Source organism: Chiloscyllium plagiosum, unplaced genomic scaffold (genome assembly GCF_037043375.1).
Source record: "Chiloscyllium plagiosum isolate Xiang-an unplaced genomic scaffold, Cpla_swu_hap1 HiC_scaffold_34, whole genome shotgun sequence".
NCBI classification, from domain to species: domain Eukaryota; kingdom Metazoa; phylum Chordata; class Chondrichthyes; order Orectolobiformes; family Hemiscylliidae; genus Chiloscyllium; species Chiloscyllium plagiosum.
Window position 1 is genome coordinate 33,060,326 of NW_028270172.1, and position 24,047 is coordinate 33,084,372.

The 24,047-nt window shown below is 38.7% G+C and overlaps 1 protein-coding gene across 1 annotated transcript in view; it reads left to right on the forward strand.

Annotated features, from left to right (window-relative positions):
• stt3b (STT3 oligosaccharyltransferase complex catalytic subunit B) overlaps positions 1-24,047 on the forward strand; it is a 116,785-nt gene that overhangs the window by 62,819 nt on the left and 29,919 nt on the right. Inside the window, exons 3-7 of the mRNA XM_087978587.1 lie at positions 381-668; positions 6,710-6,775; positions 9,226-9,325; positions 18,853-18,951; positions 21,563-21,709. Coding sequence (XP_087834713.1) covers positions 381-668; positions 6,710-6,775; positions 9,226-9,325; positions 18,853-18,951; positions 21,563-21,709 — 700 coding nt within the window. The remainder of the gene's footprint in view (positions 1-380; positions 669-6,709; positions 6,776-9,225; positions 9,326-18,852; positions 18,952-21,562; positions 21,710-24,047) is intronic.

Below are 24,047 nucleotides of genomic sequence, written 5' to 3' on the forward strand. Positions count from 1 at the left end.
GCCAATTGTTTAACTAATTACTGAAGCTTTGGAATTTCTTGCCAAATCTACCCACTCCTTTACTTCTTTCTCCTTCTATCTATTCCTTTAATCTGCATCATTCGCCAGGATTTTGGTCAAATGTCAGAGTATCTCATTTTACTGTCATTCTGTCTGATTATTCCTGTGAAATGCCTTAGGATGTTTTATTGTGTTTGTATCCTCATTATGGATTCAGTTTTACAATGTCTTTAGGAACTTTGCTGTAAAGTATATTTAAAATTATATAGCTTGCTTTTAAGTGTTTGAATGTAATAACAAATCCCTAGGTAAGAGATATTTAATTAACTTAAAAAAAAATTCACTATACTTAACCAATTTATTTTTTTCTTCTCATGCAGGTGTATCCTGGCCTCATGGTTACAGCAGGCTGTATACACTGGATTTTGAATACGCTTCATATAACAGTCCACATCCGGGATGTCTGTGTCTTTCTAGCTCCTGTATTCAGTGGTCTTACATCAATATCGACATTTCTTCTCACTAAGGAGCTGTGGAATCAAGGAGCAGGACTACTTGCTGCTTGCTTCATTGCTATTGTACCGGGCTATATATCACGATCAGTGGCAGGCTCATTTGATAATGAAGGAATAGCTATTTTTGCATTGCAATTTACATACTACCTGTGGGTAAGTCATCCATATAAATGTACTTGAAATTCAGATGTGGTTTTCATGTAAAATTAATCAGCTTTTTTTTGTCAGATAGGAAATTGGTGGTGAGTACTGGTAGGGAGCTGGTGAGAGGAATTTAAGTTGGAATGAGCTCTCTTAACGTTGGGACTTCCATTTGAATAAAATGTTCCTTCTTGGTATCAAATTAAATTATAAATTAGTGTGAAAAAGACATTTTACAACTTTGGAAATACTTGTATAATGGGTGGTCAAGGCTACTCTGGTAATTTTGTTTAATTCCCAATATCTTGTTATAGTTAAGTTCAGTTTTGGTATTTACAGCTGCGAATGATGAATATGGTTAAGAACATTTCTGATTCTTGAAGATGCAAGTACTCTTGTCAAGTGATTTCTATGTCACTTATATGTAAAAGATGCATTACAAAGATAGCTAACACATCCAGTCCGAATCATCTGTATACACATTTTTTCTGTTTCATAAATGCAATGCCCAAGACTTAATTTTTTTTAAAATCGCAATCCTGGTAAAGTGGCATTGAGTAAAAAAAAGTACTATAGCAAAACTAGCTAATTGTCAAGTACTTAGAATTTCCAGATTTTTGTCCATTTCAACCCATCTGGGTCACAAGTTAACTTAGTCTGTATGTGGAAAATCTGGCTACTTAAGTTTTCAAAGCATGTGCCAAGTTAGATACTGCTGAACAATGGAAAGTCAATGACTACCCATGCCTGCGTTTAATGTTCAAAATGCATTTTATTTTTATCTTCACCAAAGCCTAAGTGAACACTAAGGAGCCTGTGCACAAGAAACAAAGTAGCAACCACATCCTGATTTTTGAAGGCTAGCAAAGTGAACATGCTGTCGCATGAGATGGATGCAATGACATTTACCAGTTTAACAATTCAGGCTGCCCACTGAGGACAGCAGTATGTCATGCATGCCAAGTACTATAGTTAGGATCACTGGCAGTTACAGTAATTACAGAACCCAAGAACTAAACAAATCCTATGTTGTAAAAGTAAAACATGTTGAGCCTATAAACCAGTCTCGCCTGTCAAATTGTCATGTTTACTGCTAGACCGTTGCAGTTGTTAGAATTGTGAGGTGATACATTTAGTAAGAACGTGGACACATGGTTTAAGGTAACGGGTACAATTCTAAAGATGTTGCAGGTGCAGAGGACCTTCATGTATGTGCACAGATTGAGCGTGGTAAGATGAGTGAAGAGAGAAATTAATAAAGCATACAGTACCCTAGGTTTTCAACATGTGGACGTCAAGGACAAGCATGAGGAGTTGGTGCTGAATTTGTATGACATTGGTTAGACCTCAGCTGGAGGAATGTATATAGATTCCAAGGGCCACCATTGCAGGAAAGTGGAATGCATTTGCGTTCAGAAATGGTTCCAGGGTTGAGAAACTTCACCAACGGAGATAGGTAGAAGATGTTGAGACTGTTCTTGGACAGAAGAAGGCTAAGAGGAGATCTGACAGAAGTTTTCAAAATTATGAGAAGGCTGGAAAGAGTATATGGGGCCAAGGAATCAAAAATGAGTGTATGGATTATTTTATTTTTCAAAGAAGCAAACGTGTTGTGAGAAATAACATTTTCACTGTTGTTTGAGTCTGGAATGCACTCCCTGGAAGTGGTGTTCTGTTGAGGAATTCAAGAGGATCTTGTTTCTGTTTAAATTATCCAGTCTGCAAGGGTATGATAAATGGGCAAGACGGTGACTCTAGGTCATGACATTATTTTTGGAAAAACAAAGCAGTCACCATGAGCCTTTGCACCACAATGTTTCTGCAATTCTGTAAAGTTATTGTACAATTCTCTGTTCATGAAAAAAAATCTCACTATTTATCACTCGTCCTTCAGGGAAGAAAATTTTCCATTCCTCCCTGTCTTTGGTCTACTTATGGCTCGCGGCAATGTGGTTAACTCTAAATTGCCCTTCAAAATGACCTAGCAAGCAACTCGGTTGTATCAAACTACTACAAGAAGTTTTTCCATGTCATGGCATAGATAAAAAAATGAATAAAAATGAATTTCCTGTGAATTTCATGGATGTAAACCATGAAACAATATCTGATAATAGTAGTTGTATTGCTAGAAAGGAGGGTGAGGAAATTATACTGTGTAGAGATTAGTTTAGTGTTACTGACTTTTGGGTGGTTCTCTTAAGTTGCAACTTAGTACTTTGATCACCAGCAATATCAATGGTAAATCCTGCAGGACTTCACCTAGTATTGTATGGCTTGTAGAAGAACCTAAGTGTCATGGTCATTGCACAAAACGTTTGCCACTCTCAGTTAAACGTTTTTGAAATCATATTAAGATTAATACAAATATCTGATCTCTGAATTCTTCAGCAATTACAAAGTATTTGAGCTGCAATCTTTACAATGTCCTCAACTTTTATTATGAAATTAATGACTGCTTTGTCACCACTAGTCTTCAATTCTGTAATTAACATCAACTTATGTAATTGGGTTTCTGCATAGGCAAGAAGTCAGGTAAAGCTTGATGCTTTACCACTCAGAAAAATGATTAGTGTTTTTGCATACAGGAAATTAAGTTCCTTAAGACAAGAAAACGGGTGTGGTACTTTCTGATTGCAATTGCGTTAGTACTCCAGAAGCCTAGACTAATAATCTGGAAGTGTGATGACCAAATCTCTCTGGATGATTGGGAATCTGGATCAATTATCTGTATCTGGAATAAACATCTCTTGTTTATAGATTAGATTCCCCACAGTATGGAAACAGGCCATTTGGCCCAACAAGTCCACACCGACCCTCCCACCCAAGAGTATCCCACCCATACCCATTTCACTCTGACTAATGCACCTAGTGCTATTGGCAATTTAGCCAGTTCACCTGATGTGCACACCTTTGGACAGTGGAAGGAAGCCAGAGCACAATGAGGAAACCCAGACAGACGTAGGGAGAATGTGCAAACTCCACAAGCACAGTCCCCCAGGATAGGAATTGAACCTGGGGCCCTGCTGCTGTGAGGCAGCAGTGCTAACTATTGAGCCACCACGCCGGCCAATAAATGTGACCATAAAACGACTGCATTGTCATTAAAAGTCCAACTTGTATGCAAATAACTTTCCAAAAGTTAATCATAGAAACTTAGAACATAAGGGCAGGAGTAGGCCATTCAGCCCTTCAAGCCTGCTCTGCCATTCAGTACAAATGTGGCTAATCATTTAAACCCAGTACCCTGTTCCTGCCTTTCTCCCCATATCTTTAATTCCTTTAGCCCTAAGAAGTATGTATAACTCCTTCTCAATGGTTTAGCTTCAGATATTTTCTGTGGCAGAGAATTCCACAGGCTCTCCACTCTCTGGGTGTCCTAAATGGCTCAACCTGTATCCTGGTATTTTACTGTTAATTTTGTGTTATGGAGATGGGGATAATGGGTCATGTTAAAGACCTCTATTAACATCTCCATGAAGTGGGAAGGGGGTGATGGGGGCAGATCAATCTAGAGAAGTGGGCATACTTTTTGGCCAAAGTATCTGATACAGAAATTGTTTGGATGTCTGGCCGCAAACCCGCATGAAAGGAAAATTATGCTGAAAATAAGACTTTTGTGCAGTAGTCAGTGGTTCATATCAAATGAGATCCTCCTTCTCATGAGAGCTAAATGAAGGAGTCTTCTTGCAGGTTTGTGGATAAGAGCCATGAGCTGTGACAGAAGTGCCAGTGATTGGGGTTTTAATATCTAAGTGCCATTTAATGGTGAGAGATTATTTGTCATTTGTTGCCATCATTTATGTTCTGTCTCAACACACTTTTTTTTTTACATTCAGGTGAAGTTTTTCTAAGCCATATATCACTCCTCAGTTTCCATCCTTTATCAAGAATCTAAAACTTGGTCCACTGAATAGGACTTTGCCTATGCACATGAATAATTGTGTATTTTATCAGTCCTTTTTTCAAGGAAGTAAATTTAAGTTTCAGTTTTTAACTATTTTATTCCTTAAGACTTTACACTTTTCCAGATAGCCTTCCTTGATTTTGTTTTTAATTAACTTGCATGGAAATGAAAATATCTTCATACTGTACTCCCTGTACACTTATAACTGTGTGGCCAAATTTCATCTCCATTCTATCTGCAAGTTTGTAGATGATGCCATTGACGTAGGCCGAATATCAAACCATGACGAGACAGAATACAGGAGAGAGAGAGTATGCTTGGTGGCATGGTGTAACAATAATGATCTCTCCCTCAATGTCAGCAAAGCTAGAGCTGATCATCGATGTCAGTAAGCAAGGAAGAGGGTATGCCACTATCAACATCAGTGGAGCTGAGCTGAAATGAAGTGAAGATGGTCGAGAGCAACAACAATCTGTCCTGGACCACTCACTTTAAAGTGATGATCAATAAGGCACAACAACGCCTCCTCTTCCTCAGGAGTCTAAGGAAGTTCGGCACCAGGTTTTATAGATGCACCATAGAAAGCATTCTGTCTGGATGCATCACAGCTTGATATGGCAACGTTCTGCCCAGGACCATACTGCCCAGAAACTAATAGAGAGTTATGAACGCAGCCCAATCCAACACGCAAACCAACCTTCCATCCATTGACGCCACCTACACTTCTTGGTGCCCCGGAATGGCAGCCAGCATCCTCAAAGATCCCTCCCACCATGGTTATAATCTCTTCCAACCTCTTCTGTCAGGCAGAAGATACAAAAGCTTAAATATGTGCACCAACAGGTTCAAGAACAGCTTCTTCCCCCACCATTATTAGAATTCTGAATGGACCTGTCAAATTTAAAATCTAATGTTGATCTTGCTTTTTGTGCACATTCTTTGTAGCCATAAACTTTGTATTCCTTGCTCTGTTCAATTACCTTATTATCTTTGCATGTTATGATCTGCCTGTACTGCATGCAAAACAAAACTTTTCACTGTACCTAGGTACATGTGACAATAAATCAAATAAAAGTACAGATGGAAAGGAAAAAGTGAATTACAGGGAGCAGTTGGTGCTTTTCCCTTAATGGCTAGTTAATTAAGGAAAATGTTTTTTGTATCTTAGCAGGAACATTGACATTTGGGTTGTTGCAAAGTCAGACTAACCTACAATTTGCACATGACATGCTTTGTAGGAATCACTGAAATTCAGTTGTTTCTAATATTGAAGGAGAGTAGTCTGTTGTGAACTAGAATATCTGAGAGAGGGACCAGGCATCATCAGGCTGTTTGTCCCCATTATGCAAGTTATTTTTTGCTTTGAGACAAAAGGTGATTGCCTAAATGCTGCACTTACATAGTGCCTGCATTTTTATGAAGTTCAGTCAGTGTTGATCTTGAAGACGGAAGACTTTGTTTTAAAGTGCATGTCAGATCTGCACTAGATCTAGAGCATTTAGTGTGCTCAACGTGTTCCAGCTTATTACTGCCTACCTGATTCCACTGCCTTTGTGATTAAATAAATGTATCATATGGTAAGCTTAAACAGTGACTTATTTTAATATTAAAAGGAACATCTTTAACATCCCATCCTTGTATATTTCAGTGATTGTAGAAACAGAAGATCCTGTTACACATACTTTGCCCTGCGCAACCATGAAAAATGCTTACATTCAAAATTAAAATGAAAATTTATCGCTCTAATCCTGCTTCCTGGCAGCATCTCCACAACATATCAAATGGAAATGCAGAATCCTTCATAGATTTAAGGATAATATCATTGTAGAACCTTATAACAGCATGACTATACAATACATACATAGTCTTTTTGTTTTGGACACTGTCTAAACTGTATCCACTGATGTACATATCAGTAACATCGATAATACATGTTTTCTTTTATAAATTCTGGCTTATTGGGTTTGTATGCTTGAATTCTTAAAACTCTAGTAGCTTTGAACCAAATTCAAAATCTATCTAGTTTGAGTTGCCTTCTAATATTGAAAAGTGAACTAATTGTATTGCAGGTATTGGAAAAGATCTATGGTAAGATTTAATTTAAAATTGATGATCTTCATAATTGTCTCCTGTGCATTTTTCACAACAGGTCAAATCTGTAAAAACTGGCTCAGTTTTCTGGACGATATGTTGCTGCTTGTCCTACTTTTATATGGTAAGACAAGTTGAACTCTTTCATTATTCCCTGGAATTTTATCAAAGCTGAAAATAATTTAGTATGTTACACTTCTATTATAGAATCCCTACAGTGTTGAAACAGGCCCTTTGGCCCAACAAGTCCACACCAACCCTCCAAAGTGTATCCCACCCAAACCCATTCCGCTACCTTATTACTGTACATTTTACCCCTGAGTAATGCACCTAATTTACGCATCCCTGAACACTATGGGCAGTTTAGCATGGCCAGTTCACCTAACCTCCACATCTTTGCTTTGGATTGTGGGAGGAAACCGGAGCACCCGGAGGAAACCCACACAGACGTGGGGAGAATGTGCAAACTCTACACAGTCGCCTGAGGTTGGAATTGAACCTGGGTCCCTAGCGCTGTGAGGCAGCACTGCTAACCAGTGAGCCACCATGCCACCTATTTCATCTGTGGAGATTTCGGATGATTCAGCAAGATGATTGCATTGTTGTACTTCAAGTCTCTGAATCCTAGACTTGACTCTCATTTACCAAGTATGTTCTAGTTGGTGCCCTGCTCCTTAAGTGTTTTGATTTTATGGTATGTTTGGTCAAACCTAGTCATTAGAACTGAAAGATGATTTTCGAAATCAGATATAAGCATCCTTGCATCAAAATACACTGCATTTTTGTGTGTGAATATAATAACTTTTGGGTAATCACTGAAAACTAATTCTATCTGGGCAGCATTGATCTAGACAATTCCCTCAGCTACCTATATAGCACACAGCTATATAAAAAGATTTCACGGAGAACTAAGGAATGCACCTAACAATATAATGCTTCATAAGCATTTATTAGATTTTAATCTTTTCCTTTCCAAATTTCATTTACTCATTAAATTCACTAAGACTAAAATTATGTTTTAAATAGTAGAGGCCTGCAAATTGTTTGCAGTCAAATTAGTACCTTTATTGCAACAGTACTTCTTTATATACGTTTCTGGTTATTCTTTCACCAAAGACTTGTTCTGTGAAAAGCCACATAAACTGCATTTGTAAAAATGGAGCATGCATTATAAATACCAGTTTCGTCTAGAGTCTGGTCTTGTGGCTGTTTGTAACTATATTAAATGTCTAATTGGGAACTATTTTCTTCTGAGTTGAAAAAGCAAATTTACATCTGATCAGCTCAATATTGAGAAATTTGTGCTCTATTTTCTTGAAATCTTGTCAAATAATTTCAGCATTTGTCATCAAAGAAAACAGCTTTCCAACTATCAATTATTGCTTAGGATTCAGGTTTCATAGTAAAAGTTACATTTGTGCTTGTATAGAAACTGTGTAGACTAATATCTTCATCTACTGAGTCAACATTGATGGATTTTAATTCACATAACAGCTTTTCTAAAACTAATTTATTCAAATCTAGAGAATCTTCATTTTTTTTGGCACAGAGAATACCTTTTGAGTAAGTTGTATCAAATATTTATCCCTTCCATTTTGTCAACTTTAAGTCCTTAATTTCATCACCTCCCTTCCATCAATCTGATCTCTCACTGGAACTTTAGCTAGGGTAATGTTGTTGGACTCTCCTTGGTTTATGTTGTTTACATTTTCCTCAAAACCACCCCTTCTATCTTTCTTTACCATCAGCTGTTGGTAGCTGTATGTCCGTAACATGCTTTATTTACTTCATGTGCACTAGGCACCACCCAATAAATAACTACAACAGGCACATCCCCTAATTGACCAATCAAAGTAGCCCAGATAGACAATTATTGTAAATTTTAAACAAGAAAACACAAATTTGCTTATAATTGATTTTTATCTGTCTCTTGTTATTCTGATCCAGAAAATGTTTCAGAATTCAGAAGGTTCATCATTTATTCAATCTTTCTGCAAGGTAGCTCAACCAAGGAACAACATTGAATAGTGACGCATCACACTACTTATTGATGCAAGTGTTCCTGAATAGAGTAAGAAATTAAATTACATCCATATTTTACAATGAAAATCTCCATTGTCCCAGAACAAGAAACCTGTACTGTTGGCATTATTCTGCATTCCAAATCAACCGTTCAAACAACGAAGCTAACCTCCATTATATGTCCAGCTTCAATGGTATTGTTTGCACAATCCATCGAATTACGTGATATGGAGAGATGAGAGTTATCCTTTTTTTTCTTCTTCAAGTCTAAGAATTTTTGTTGAACTTCAGAGTTCTATCTACTGCTCAGTCAGGGATGACAGAACTCTTCCCCAAACCTACAAGATAAATACTGAAAGCACGAAGCCAGTGATGAAAGAATTAAATGAACTGAGACAGCTATATGTTATACTTTGTTAATCTGCTGTGAAATTTTCATAGTTTCAGTACTGGCCTTATTGGTCATGGGAACGATTGTTTTCTTGCATTGTAGTTTTACTTGTATCTAATTTGAACTTTAGGTTTAATTATTTTTTGTCCATTGATTTTCAGGTATCTGCATGGGGTGGTTATGTGTTCATTATCAACCTCATTCCGCTGCATGTATTTGTATTGCTACTGATGCAGAGGTTCAGTAGAAGAATCTATATAGGTCAGTAAACTCATGATTATTCTGTTCCAAAAAAAAACTCATATACTTCCAGTTAAGCCTTGGACAGTTGGATTAATTGTACACTTATTATTATGCTTTATTGGTCATGTTGATTTTAGGGTGTTCGTGATCACAGTTACCTAAGATAGACAATGTACAATCTATTGTAATTTTCCGGTGGCTTATTGAGAAGCAGTGGTTTCAATATGGTACATTAGCTAATTAGGCAAAGAAAGGAAATGTATGACCTGTGACAGATGAGAATATTTTTCATTCCTGGAGCCAATTTGTAGAATGGAGGAGTAGACAAAGCACACTGCTACATCCTTTTGTGATGGTCCTTGGTGGCTTGCCATCAATGCTCTGTCAATCACTTGTCCAACTCCTCTTGGCCGGCAGCCATGGAACAGCCACGCCTGAGTCAGATGACTGTTGACCCATTTAAGCACCGCTATATCAAGGTTAGTTTTCACCTCCGGGACAAAAAAAACCTCCTTATTTCCAGTATACTACATTGATAATGGGATCGGATGGTGCTTGATAAAACTTTGACATGAGTCAGAACCTTGAAGATTATTATGCCTTCTTCTCTGTTTTCGTTAGAGATGAGCTTACATTTGCAAATGACTAGTTACTGATATAACAGTTAGATGAGACTGCATGTTGTGCAGGAAATACCAAATATGGAATACTGAGTTAACACAGATTTAAGGGGATCCCCAATTCTCAACAGCCATGCTTGATTTCTTGTGGCATTTCCAAGGGCACTGAAATTCAAGTATAATACTTATTCCTGTTGTCTCATTCCATTGTGGTTAGTAACCAAATAAAGCTGCAGTAGCTTCAAGCTAAAACAAAATAGACCACTTGAAAATTATAACCACGAAGAATTATTTCAGGAGTGAAGGAAATTCCGTTAACTTATGTAGTTTATTCAAGGTAGTTCCATACAATATCTGTCTTAATACAGATTGTGACAAAGGCATATCAGCAAAACTTGTGTCAATAGAAAAACTACTGCTAAATACTGCCTACTAGTTCACTGGACTGCATTGCTTACTGTGTCAAGAGCACCGATGCATGGCAAATTGTCAAACGGGTGTTTTGAAGGAAAAAGATCTCTAATCAGAAAACAAAATCCTGGAGAAATTGTTTGTCAAATCATAAAATGCAGGTGGATTTTTTACAGTGTAAGAATTCCTTTTACAATGGCTCAAAGTCTTTTGGTGCTCTGTACATCAGGGTGATCAACTCTGAGGGAACAATATAAGAATAACTTTTGGGAAAAAGTGCTGCTGATGCTGCATGAGGGATGGGAAGGGGAACATTGAGTTGAGAGATGGAAATTGCTTAAAGGCTGCTTCCTTGATCCAGCAATGCTGTGGACACTGTTCTCTCAACTCCATACGGTTCTGCAAAATGAGTGAGTGCATCTACATCTCTGCCTAAATCCCCTCGCCTGACAAACAAGATTTGAAGCCAGCCACCCCTCTTCCTCATTACAATGGCAGTTAAGTACAGTTTATTAGGGGCACTTTTGGGGATTCTTCTTGGTGTATTTCCAACTGAATTTAGTATGTGAACCAGTTAGCATTATTCAGTTGATATTGTTTCATTGTTTTGATGTGAATGTGCTATCAGGTCAACTAAATGTGATTGTGCCAGATATTTACATTTTGTAATGCTTCAATGTGCGATGGATATGATTGCATACAGCATGAATATCTGTTACAAGCAAACACTCAAATATATAAATGGTTGGTTAAATGGTCATATGGTGAAATTGCTGCTGTTTAGTTTTACAATATTTTTGCATTTAAATAAACCTGCTTAATTTTGCCAATAAAATGATTATAGCACTAAAAATAATGCTCTCATCTAATGTCTTGTATCTATTCTCACTGTCACCCCATCTCTCAGATTTTGGTTTTATTGTTTGGCTTTAATTTGTAGTTATTCCCTTGCTCACATGTTTACTGTCATGGAAAAAGAGCCAACATCTGGCAAAGTCTAGTAAATTACTTTACCTCCACAGCAGTCTACTTCCTGTGAATAATCATTGGAAATACTCAGGCTGAATGATTGTTATTCCAAATAATATCCATAAGATATTGTATTTTCAAATAAGAAAGTGGTTTATAAGGCATACAAGATCCCAACCTTTATAAATAGTGGCAGAGTATGAATGGAGGGGGATGGGTGGTTTGTGAACTTTTACTAAAGGAGACCAAACCACTGTTTCATAGAAAGTCCAGAACTGGATGCAATATTTAAGAGGGCTGTCGAAATGTTGAGAGGGTTCAGAAAAGATTTACAAGAATAAGGAATTTCAACCATGAGAATGAAATGGTAAAGCTGAGACTTCTCTCCTTGGAAGAGAGATTGAGAGGAGGTTTGATAGAGGTGCTCAAAATCATGAAGGATCCAAGCGGAGTAAATATGGAGAAAGAGATGGAAATGTGTTGCTGGAAAAGCGCAGCAGGTCAGGCAGCATCTAGGGAACAGGAGAATCGACGTTTCGGGCATTAGTCTTCAATCTCTGATGTCCAGCATCTGCAGACCTCACTTTCTCCTTAAATATGGAGAAACTACTATTATTAGAAGGGTCAAGAATCTGACCACCTGAGTTGCTTTTACATAGAATCAGCACAGACACAATGTGCTCATTTGCCTCCACCTGTACTTTAACTAGCCTATGAATCCCTGCCCAACCCTACTCTCTACTCATTAGTGAACACTTTTAACATTTAGATCATTAATTGATGCTTTAACATTCAGTTTTTGGAATTGTTTTTACTCTGATTTGCCAGATTGGCATTGTATGCATGCATGACATTCAGATGATGCACTAGTTAAGGCATCTCATTTTTTTTATAAAAGGGCTGTTTCGTTAATTTTAAGTTCCTATGTAGCAGTGACTTCAAAACATGTCAAAAAAAAATGCCATTTCAAATTAATGAAGTTACTCGATAACATTACAATTGGTATTTATATATGAAATTGGATGTAATGAGTATTTCAACCTGGAATTAAGTAAACACCGCTTCTATAGGAAATGCATCAGTAGATAATAAGACAGCAGTTGCAGACAATAATATTATTGAGATTGACATAAATCTGAAGCTTTAGCAGAAAATGCATGTGTTTTGAGTACTATAACAAGTGTTTTGAGTGTCATAGTTTTAGTCCTGGAGGTTTTCAAAAATGGTTCAAATCTAGTGAACAGGATGTATTCTCTCTGTCGCTAATTTGGATGACAAGTTTACTTTGAGAAGGAAATCCAATAATTTATTTGTTGGCAAGTGATTATTTTGCCAAATGATATTATGCAATAATAATAGAAAATGGAGTTTTGTGAAGTTCATACTGCAGATTTTCAGTATTTGCCACAATTTTTCAAATGACCACTGCCTTGATATAACCATGTAATTTATATATGCACAAGCCGTACTATTCCTGATGAAAGGTTTATGCCCGAAACATTGATTCTCTTACTCCTCAGATGCTGCCTGACCAGTTGTGCCTTTCCAGCACCACACTCTTCAACTATTTCTCTCTCGTGCTTTGAGCCAAAACCTTTTAATCCCTTCAGTCAGTTACCACGTATAATTTATTTTGAGCCAATACACATTACCACTAAAGTGTAAACAGATTTGTCAAGTAAAATGCCTGTGCAGTAATGCATAATATACTCCACGTTTTGTGCACACTTTAAAAGTGCAGAATAAATAAAGATTGAAACACATTGGGGTTCTAAACTTCTCGCGTTTTGTACTTCAGCCTTTGATCTCCTTGATACTGTTGTTTTACGGTCAATGCATGGTGTTTTGAATTGCTAATATTTAAAGGCAAGGAGTTTTTACATAAAATGTACGCTGTCATGTTTTCTTCAAGATCCTCTGCCCAATGTGGTGATGAGGTTAAAAGATCCAAAGAAATGTTAGATCGGTGTGTTTCCTTTGTCATAGAGTTTCCTAAGTCTATTCTTTGGCACAACTAGAAAGTTATTAAGAATACTTCATGAAGAACATAGAGTCACAGAGATGTAGCATGGAAACAAACCCTTCGGTCCAACCTGTCCATGCTGACCAGAGATCCCAACCCAATCTTGTCTCACCTGCCAGCACCCAGCCCATATCCCTCCAAACCCTTGCTATTCATATACCCATCCAAATGCCACTTAAATGTTGCAATTGTACCAGCCTCCACCATTTCCTCTGGCAGCTCATTCCATACACATACCACCCTCTGTGTGGAAAAAGTTGCCCCTTAGGCCTCTTTTATATCATTCCCCTCTCACCCTAAGCCTATGCCCTCTGGTCTGGACCACCCGACCCCAGGGAAAAGACTTTGTCTATTTACCCTATCTGTGCCCCTCATAATTTTGTAAACCTCTGTAAGGTCATCCCTCAGCCTCTGCCGCTCCAGGGAAAACAGCCCCAGCCTGTTCAGCCTCTCCCTATAGCTCAAATCCTCCAACCCTGCTAACATCCTTGTAAATCTTTTCTGAACCCTTTCAAATTTCACAACATCTTTCCGATAGGAAGGAGACCAGAATTGCACGCAATATTCCAATAGTGGCCTAACCAATGTCCTGTACAGCCGCAACATGACCTCCCAACCCCTGTACTCAATACTCTTGACTAATAAAGGAAAGCATACCAAACTCCTCCTTCACTATCCTATTTACCTGCAACTCCACTTTCAAGGAGTTATGAATCTGCACTCCAAGGTCTCTTTGTTCAGCAACACTCCCTAGAACCTTACCATTAAGTGTATAAGTCCTGCTAAGATTTGCTTTCCCAAAATGCAGCCCCTTGCATTTATCTGAATCAAACTCCATCTGAAATTGGAGCAAAAGTAGACCGTTCAGCCCCTCAAGCGTTCACCACTATTCTATAAGATCATGGTTGATCTGCCCCAGGCCTAAGCCCCTATTTCCTGCCACTGAATGTTTCAATATTTCAAAAACCTGTCTCTGACCTCTTTAAATATTTTGTGATCTAGCCTCCACAATTTTCAGAGGTAGAGAATCTCACATATTCAGGCTTTTAAATAGTAGTCTATCTTTTGATTCTTCCTATCAAGACCTCTCCCTTCTACATTAGTGTCCACCTGCCAAGCTTTTGCTCACTCATTCAGCCTATGTCCCCTTGCAAATTCTTTGTCATCACCACAAATGCCCTTCTACCTGTTTTTGCAAATTTGAATGTATTACACCCTGTCCCCTCTCCAAGACATTAATATATATTGAAATAATTAAGGTTATATGAATATCCACTAGTTGACACTTTATAACTTGAAAAGGACCCGTTATGGAGCCAAATAGGATCATCCCAAATACACTACATCTGCTAGTTCTCCTTTATCAACTCTGCTTGTTATATCCTCAAAGAACTCTAGAATATTTCACTAATCAAACATGATTTTCCTTTCACAGAATGAATTTGACTCTGTTCTATTGTTAAGCTGTTCTAAATGTCCTGCTACTTTTTCATTAATAATGTACTGGAGTGTTTTCCCAGCAGCAGATGTTAACCATTTAATTTCCTTTTCTGAATGATTGTACGGCATGAAATATATGTCAGATAATCCATACAGTTTGAAACCACTGTTTCCTTGCATAAAATGAAAACTAAAGCTGGGCACATCAGTTCTGTGAAGGGCCTGTGGAATTCTTTGCAATACAGAAAGGTACAGGACTCAGACTATTTTTACTGAAAGCTTGTTGGAGACCCATATAGTGCAAACTCAAGTAAGGGAATTATTTTCTTTAAAGCTAGAGGAAATGAACTAATTAGCATGTAACACTTGCTTCACAAGTTCCCTGAAGAACACCACAGTTAGCCTCACAACAGGCTGTTTGATCTAGAAATAGATTGAATTTATTAGAAGGTGCAATGAATTATACGTGAAACAAAGATTCAAAACGTGGAAGTCTGTTAGTGTAATAGAGTCATAGAGATGTACAGCACGGAAACAGACCCTTCGGTCCAACCCGTCCATGCTGACCGGATATCCCAATCCAATCTAGTCCCACTTGCCAGCACCTGGCCCATATCCCTCCAAACCCTTTCTATTCATAAACCCATCCAAATGCCTCTTAAATGTTGCAATTGTACCAACCTCCACCACTTCCTCTGGCGGCTCATTCCATACACGTACCACCCTCTGCATGAAAAAGCTGCCCCTTAGGTCTCTATTATATCTTTCCCCTCTCTTCCTAAACCTATGCCGTCTAGTTCTGGACTCCCAACCCCAGGGAAAAGACTTTGTCTATTTATCCTATCCATGCCCCTCATGATTTTATAAACTTCTATAAGGTCACCCCTCAGCCTCCGACACTCCAGGGAAAGCAGTCCCAGCTTATTCAGCCTCTCCCGATAGCTCAAATCCTCCAACCCTGGCAACGTCCTTCTAGATTATTTCTGAACCCTTTCAAGTTTCACAACATCTTTCTGATAAGAATATTGCACGCAATATTCCAACAGTGGTCTAACCAATATCCTATACAGCTGCAACATGACTTCCCAACTCCTGTACTCAATCTGACCAATAAAGGAAAGCATACCAAATGCTGCCTTCACTATTCTATCTACCTGCGACTCCACTTTCAAGGGGCTATGAACCTGCACTCCCAAGTCTCTTTGTTCAGCAACACTCCCCAGGACCTTACTGTTAAGTGTATAAGTCCTGCTAAGAATGTTATTTTTGAAAACAAGCCCAATTCTCCAGAGCTTCTACATAATGTGATTGCGCTTGAGAATTCAGGGTAATTCACTTGTCCCATAGCTTTTGTAAACTATGTAAAACAGGTCACCTCATAGTCATTCTCTTTGAGGAACTGAAGTTTTGTTTTGCAAAATTGTCTTGCAGTATCACCAACCTGCTTCATGTCATGTTCCTGAAGAATGGAGCATGATCCAGTACATGTTGGCCCACGTTCTAGCATTGTTTCCTATTTCTTTTGTTTTCGGAAACATGAAAGCTGACAGTTCTGATGCCCCCTTTGTGTATAATATCTGCGCACGGTTTTACAATCAGAGTAAACCAAAGTTTGGCCATTGTAAGTCTGAGCAAATTGAAAAATAAGACCTTTTTCCAGCACTTACTATATTACTGTGTTTTAACAGATTTTGCCTATTTGTAGGCAAATCTGAAAGCAAAGCCATTTCTATGGCTTTCTTGAAGCTCCATTTAACATGAATTCCTGGGTGGCCACCATGCAGTAGAACTTGTCATGGTTTTACTGTAATACTATTTATTCTACAAATATGACTAACTTTAAAAATGGTCTGATATCAATAGTACTTGTAATATGAAGACACATGCTTTGTCCACATCAACCTGCCTCATAACTGTATTCTCTTCACGGATGTTGCCTGACTGCTGAGTTTCTCTAAGAATTTCTGCTCTTGTTTGCTTCAGATCTCCAGTGCCTGCAATACTTTTGTTTTAATAGAGTAGCAATGACATTTTACAGTATATTAATGAAAGAAGCAATGAAGCTGCATTTCTCTCTCTTCTATCATGTACTCATCCTAGAAATCCCTACTGTGTGTGAGCAGACCATTCAGCTGATCAAGTCCATGCCAACCCTCTACAGAGCGCACCTCCCCTACATCACCCTGCATTTTCCACAATTAGTCCACCTAGCCTGCACATCATGGGCAATTTAGCATGGCCAGTACACTTAACTTGCATATCTTTGGACTGTGGGAGGAAACCGCAGCACCCGGCAGAAGCCCATGCAGATATTGGGAGAATGTGCAAATTCCACAGGTTAAGGGTGGAATCAAATCTGGGTCCCAGGCTCTGTGAGGCAGCAGTGCTCACCACTGAGCCACCATGCCACCCCTGTGAAAATTGCTTTATAGCCAATAATAGTCCCTATGATGAGCAGCTGCAATTGTAGATTGACAGAAAAACCGTTTTGTATACAGCAAGCTCCTGCAAAGAGCAGTGAAATGAACCATCAGATATCATTTGGTTGTATTTGTTTAAGCATCAGGACATCAACAGCTTATCTGCATTTTGAATAGTGCAATATGATTTCCTGCATCCACCTGAGAAGGCCAAAGAGGGCCTTAGTTTGATGTCTTTGATCGCAAATTGAATTTGCCATGAAAAACAAACCTTCCTGCTTTTCAATTGATCTTAATCTGTCAACATTTAATACATTTAAAACAGTTTACTTGCTGACTGAATCAGTCTTCTGTTTTCTTCTATTGCAGGTTGGTCACTGTCTCAACTATATAAAAAGAATATATCAATGTAGCATCAGAGAACTTACAATTATATGATAGAATGGTATCAGAACAAATGTAGCAAATCTTGTATATCACAAGAAAGATGGCTTTAATTTCTATAAAAGTGTTTTGTACCTTTGTCTGATTTCTTAAATTCATTCACAGATAAATTTAGAAAGATTACTTATAATCCTAACAATCGTATATCTTAATATTTGTTTAAAACAAAATGCTTCCCACTTCATGATACCTTAATAATTTAAATTTACTTATAAAAATTGTCTATAAAGTGTTACAACTGAGATGGTAGGAGTTCAGTCTTTCTGTAGTTCCACCGCGCCATAGATCACAACGCAAATTAAATTACTTTGTCCAATGTGATTAATTCATAAATTGTTCCAAATATGATTTCTGTGTTAGATCTGGAATTAAAAATAGCCATCAACCAGTTTTCTTAAAGAAGCACAATTATTGCTTCATTATAAAATAAAACTTATTCACTGAAGTTTAAATATGAGAGTTTAAGTATGAACCCTTCTAAACAACCTAAAACATGCTTGCACAAGGTAAAGGAGGGGGTAGAGGGTGGGAAAGATTTGTTTCTGCAGAGATTCACTTTTCATCAATAAAACAGTATCCAGACAAGACGATCATAAAACCAAGGCAAGTAGTTTCTAAGAAGTGAGTACAAGCAATAGCTAAAGTTAGACAGTGAGGCACTGGAAAAACACAACAGGTCAGGCAGCATCTGAGGAGCAATAGAATTGACTTCATTAGGAATAGGGCTTATGCCTGAAACATCGATTCTCCTGCTCCTCGGATGCTGACTGGCCTGCTGTGCATTTCCAGGGCCACACACACGACTCTGATCCCCAGCATCTGCAGTCCTCACTTTCTGTCAATAGCTAAAGTTATGTGATTTTCCAGAAGTGTATTTGAAAAACTAATGTTCTGGTGTTCTTACATTGATTTAAAAAATTCAACTTTCCATAGAAAGATTCCACAAAACATGAAACAACTCAATCTTTTGTACTTCTTCAAAACTCCTCTAAAATAACTAAACATAAGCTCTTCATAACCAAAACTAAATGTATATCTTAATTTCTAATCCCAGGTTTTATTTTAGTGGTGACCGTCTGTGTGCCAGTATGGAGGATTTTCTGGAATTTGAATACGTAACCATGTTCATAAGAAGTATCCTTTTGGAAACCTGTTTTTTGCTGTGTTGGATTTAGAGCAGTGATGGTTTTTTTTACATTGTTATTTTTTTTAATACAGCTTACAGCACCTTCTACATTGTGGGCTTAATATTATCAATGCAAGTACCTTTTGTGGGGTTTCAACCAATTCGAACCAGTGAGCACATGGCAGCAGCAGGTGAGTGGCTTGATTTTTAAATACAGAATCTCTTTAACTCTGGACTCTGTTATCCTGAATGTAAGCTGTACAAGTGTGATAGATCAATATCGCAAGTTTTATTAATTCGGGGATCATTATCCCTGAGTGCATTTGTTTTCCTTCCTGCAGTTCCTTCAAAAAAGCAGTTCGTATAAGAAAGGAAAGTTGTGTACCCTATTTCATGTCAAGCATATGGTTTTTTTTATCAGCATCATAAATATGCTTTCATGATGGAGTCAGTACCAAGCAGAGAATTCACCTTTATAGTTCTGATACAACTTGTAGACAAGGATTGGCTGGATCTGCTTCCTAAATAACACTTCCTTGTGCCCAGATGCGGCAACCCTGATGAGTCACTGTTCCCCGGACTAGAATATTTAGCAGTGAAATCCATCCAAACTACCTGCCACATGAGTTCACCTCCACAATTCCGACAGCAGTCTACCACCCACCGCATGCAGCAGTGAAGAGCGCACTTAGTGAAGTATACAACACTAGAAATTTTCTTTGGGGAATACCTCGAAGCCTTGTTCATCATAGCCAGTGACTTAAACCAGGCCAACCTCAAGGATGTGCTACCAAAATTTCATCAGCATGTCTCCTGAACCCCAGAGATCCAAACATCCTCAAACAACTCAGCGACTAACCTTAAATGAGTGTACCACTACCGTTACAGACTTCATTCTTAAGTGCATAGATGACAGTGTGCTGAAGACGTTAATCCAAACCTTCCCCAACCAGAAGCTATGGATGGACCAGGAGATTGACTCCTATTGATGTCCAGGTCTGACGCATTCAAAGAGTGCAACCCTGACCTATACAGAATGTAAAGGAATGACCTTTGGAAGGTTATCAAGGACGTCAAGAGGCAAAACCAAACTAAGCTTGAGACCAGACTAACCCCCATATGGGCGCCTGTCGTTTGTGGTAAGGCTTACACAACATAACTGGCTACAAAGCGAAGTAGAACAGAATCACGGGTAGCAGTACATCCCTACTTGATGAGCTCATTACAGTCTATGCTAGCTTTGAACAGAAGGGCAGTGAGATGATATCACCTGTCCCATCAGTCTTGGACGCGCCTGTAGCCTTGGTCACCAACGCAAACACTAGATCGTCCGCCTTAAGGATGAACCAACATGAAAGCAACTGGCCCCGTTGGAGTCCCAGGCCATGCACTCAGATCCTGTGCAGACCAGCTGGAAAGAATATTCGCAGTATCTTCAACCTCTCCTGACTATGATCTGAAGTCCCCAGCTGCTTCAAGAAGATCATCGTTATTCCAGTGCCAAAGATAAATCATGTGTGCCTCAAGGACCACTGCCTAGAGCCTCTGATATCCATTATGAAGTGCTTTGAGAAGTTGGTCACCTACCGGTTCAGCAGGTCCATGGCAGACGCCATCTCCCTGGCCCTACACTCATCCCTCAAACATCTGGACAACAAGGTTACCGGTGTCAGGCTACTACGTATTGACTACAGCTCTGCCTTCCAATACCGTAATTCTAAACAAGCTCTTCTCTAAACTCTGTGACCTATGTCTCTGCTCCCTGCTCTAACTAGATTCTCAACTTGTTGATCAACAGACTCCAGTCAGGATAGGCGACAACACCTCCTCCATAATAACTCTCAACACCAGTACCCTGCATGGCTGAGTACTCTGCCTCCTACTATACTGTTTGTACACACACGAGAGTGTAACCAAATTCCACACCAACTCCATTTACAAATTTGCTGAAGACTCTACCATTGTAGGTCAAATCTCAAATAATGATAAAACAAAGTACACAAAGGAGATAGAGTGCTCAAAGGCATGGTATTAAGACAGCGATCTCTCCTCCAACATCAGCAAAGGGAAAGAACTGTTAATTGACTTCAGGAAGCAGAGTGAAGGGCACTCCCTGTCTGCATCAATGTGTGGAGGTCGAGATGGTCGAGAGCATCAAGTTCCAGGGAGTGACGATCACCAACAATCTGACCTGGTCAGTCCATCTTGACACTACTGTCAAGAAAGCACAGCATCACTTCTACCTCCTCAAAAAGCTAAGGAGATTCAGCATATCCATTAAGACTCTTACAAAGTTTTATAGAATGCTTTCTATGGTACATCTGTCTGGATGTATCACAGCATGGTATGTCACCTGCACTTCCCAAGACTGAAGGAAATTAGAGTTGTGAACACAGACCAGTCCATCACGCAAACCAGCCTCCCATTTGTTGAATTCATCTATACTTCCTTCTTCATCGAGAAAGCAACTAACATAATCAAAGACCCCTCCCACCCGGTTATATTGTCTTCCACTCTCCCTTCACAGATTCCATTGCCATGCGACTCTTAACTTTTCACTAGTTAAGATGAGCAACGATTGTCCTGTACCCACTATGAAACCTTCTATCCTGATGACCTTATGAATAGCAAGTGTGTTTTATGACCTCAACTAGCCAAGAACCTTTAAAGGAAAATGTCTGATATTTTGATTAAATTTATGTAAATATTGGACAAATTAACTATTTTTTGTTAAGTTTGATCATGTGTATTTATTAATTGAGGAATGCAAATCATTTTAACTTTTCATCCTCTTGCATTCAGGTGTATTTGCCCTGATGCAAGCTTATGCCTTCTTACAGTATCTGAGAGACAGGCTGACGAAGCAGGAGTTCCAGACATTGTTTTTCTTGGGGGTGTCTCTTGCTGCTGGAGTTGTGTTTCTGAGTGTTATTTATTTAACTTACACTGGTGAGTTCGCATGCAAAGTGTCATTTTATCATTCTCGTTTCTCCCCCTTCATTATGATTGTAGTACCAGACACACAAGTAGAAAGACTTCATTTTCATGACAAGAGAGATTGTAATTCATGCTTAATTTTCTGGTATAGCGTTGCATTAATTAGATTCTTTAACATTGCTCAATCTAGATAGAACATCTGATCGTGATTGTCAAAGTAAGACATTATCAAGATATTGTTTGTGAAATGTACTCTTGCCACTTTGCCTGAATTTGCAGGATCCTGCTCCATAGCTATTGTAGGCAGTCTGGTAACTTAAACTTTAAAGACCTCCAGGTCAGTACGTAAAAGGAACCCAAATCTATTGCCAACTTGTAAGTAGGCAGAAATTAAGTAGTGGAGTGTGTTCTATTAAGGACAAAGGGAATAATCTATACTAAGAGATAGGGCAAGGCCAGAATACACAATGAGTTATTTGTAACAGTGCTTATTAAGAAACAGGAGTCTGACAAAGTGTTAGTAGAAAAAGAAATAGTGAAAACAATGGAAAGTGTGAACATTGAAAGGGAGAAAAAAAATGGGATGGCTGACTATGGTGAGTTTATCTGAGGTAATCTGATTCAGAAGGGTTGCATGAAAAGTTGATGATGGAAGTGAGTGGACATGGTGAGTGGGGGAGTTGCCAGAGGATTGGAGATGGCCACGGTTGCAACCTTACTCAAAACTTGATGCAAGGAAACTCAGACTACAGTTAGTCTAACATAATTGAAGGCTAAGTTCTTAGAATTCTTAATCTGCAAAATAAAACAAACATTTGGAAAGTTTCAGTTAATTAAGGAAAGCCAGCACAGTTCTGTAACAGGCAGATTGTGCTTGACTGAGCTTATTTCATTTTTGACAAAGTATCAAGTGTTAATCTATTTTAAACGAATGCAGTGGATATTGTCTACCTGGGTTTTAAGGAATTGTTTAGAAGGTATGACATATAAAGTTAACTGAATTGTTCTTTATTGAATATTAAGGACAGTGTGCATTTGGGATCTGGTTGAGTTGAATTTGATGGTGCTAGGGAATGGTGTTCTCTGAAAGTCAGAGGTAGGATCGCTGCCATATATAAATTATTTGAATTTTGGAGTGTTAAGTAAAATTTCAAAACTTGAATAATGCCTGCCTTGGAAGGATGTCATACAGTAGGCTTGGAAAGAATTACCTGCAATAGGATATAGGTGAGAACAGTAGCAGTTTAGTACAGAGACGTGTGATGAAATACAATTTGGTAGAATTTGAGGCGAGTCAGTATGGACTTATTGGCACAATTGTGAAAAAGATTGCACAAGCACAGGAACCTCAGGATTGCATTGATCTTTGAAAGTAGCAGGACATGCTTAGAAGTTGGCAAAATATATGAATCCTTAGGTTTCATAAATAGAGCTAATGAATGCAAAAACAGTTTTGCTGAACCTATTATAAAATACTGGTTTGTCTTCAACTAAAATGGTGCCCAGTTGTGGTTATTACACTATAGAAAAAATATGAAAATCCTAGAGGGGTTGCCGAGAAGAGATACCTGAATGGTTTCAGGCATGAAATTTACTAGGTTAGGTTAGAAAGGCTGAGGTTCTCTGGAGCAAAGGGGGTTGAAAGAAGATTTGAAGGAGGTAAATGAGATTGAGCAGTTTAGAGCAGCTATACAAGGAAAAACTTGCAATTATCTGAGAGGGCAAGGAGGATTGGTGGAGGTGACAGTCAACCAGCATCACCCAGAGGAGTGGGCAAAGTGAGGATCTCTGCAGAGACACAGATGGAATAGTGGGGGACCTGAGAGGGACTCAGGATATAAACAGAGTGTGACTTTTCTGGTCATACTTCAGTTAAAATGAGGATAAAATAAAAGAATATTCTATTCATTAAGGGGTGTTTAGGAAGATCAGGCCCAAGAGCTGCACTATGTGTGAAATCCTAGACAATCCTGTCAGTTTGGATGACCATGTGTGTAGAAAGTGTCTGTGATTGGAGCCAGTCAGTTCCAGTTTGACTAGCAGCTGAGGCTGAGAGTTCATGGATAGCAGTTGTCAGGATCACCCCACAGTTTAAAGAGCAAGCAGAGGGAATGGATAATTGCCAGAAAGAAGACAAGGCTGAGGCAAGACATGAGGAAATCGGAGTGCATACATTTTTTTGGCCTTGCAATATGGAGATAGTAATGAGTCCTCTGTGTATGCCAGCCAAATCCAAGATGATGTGGATGATCTGGCTGCTAAGGGGAAGAAGCGGGTAAGAAGCATGGAGCACACTAGCGGTAGGGGCTTTGTTAGTGATAGGAGTAGACAGGCACTTTTGAATGCAAAT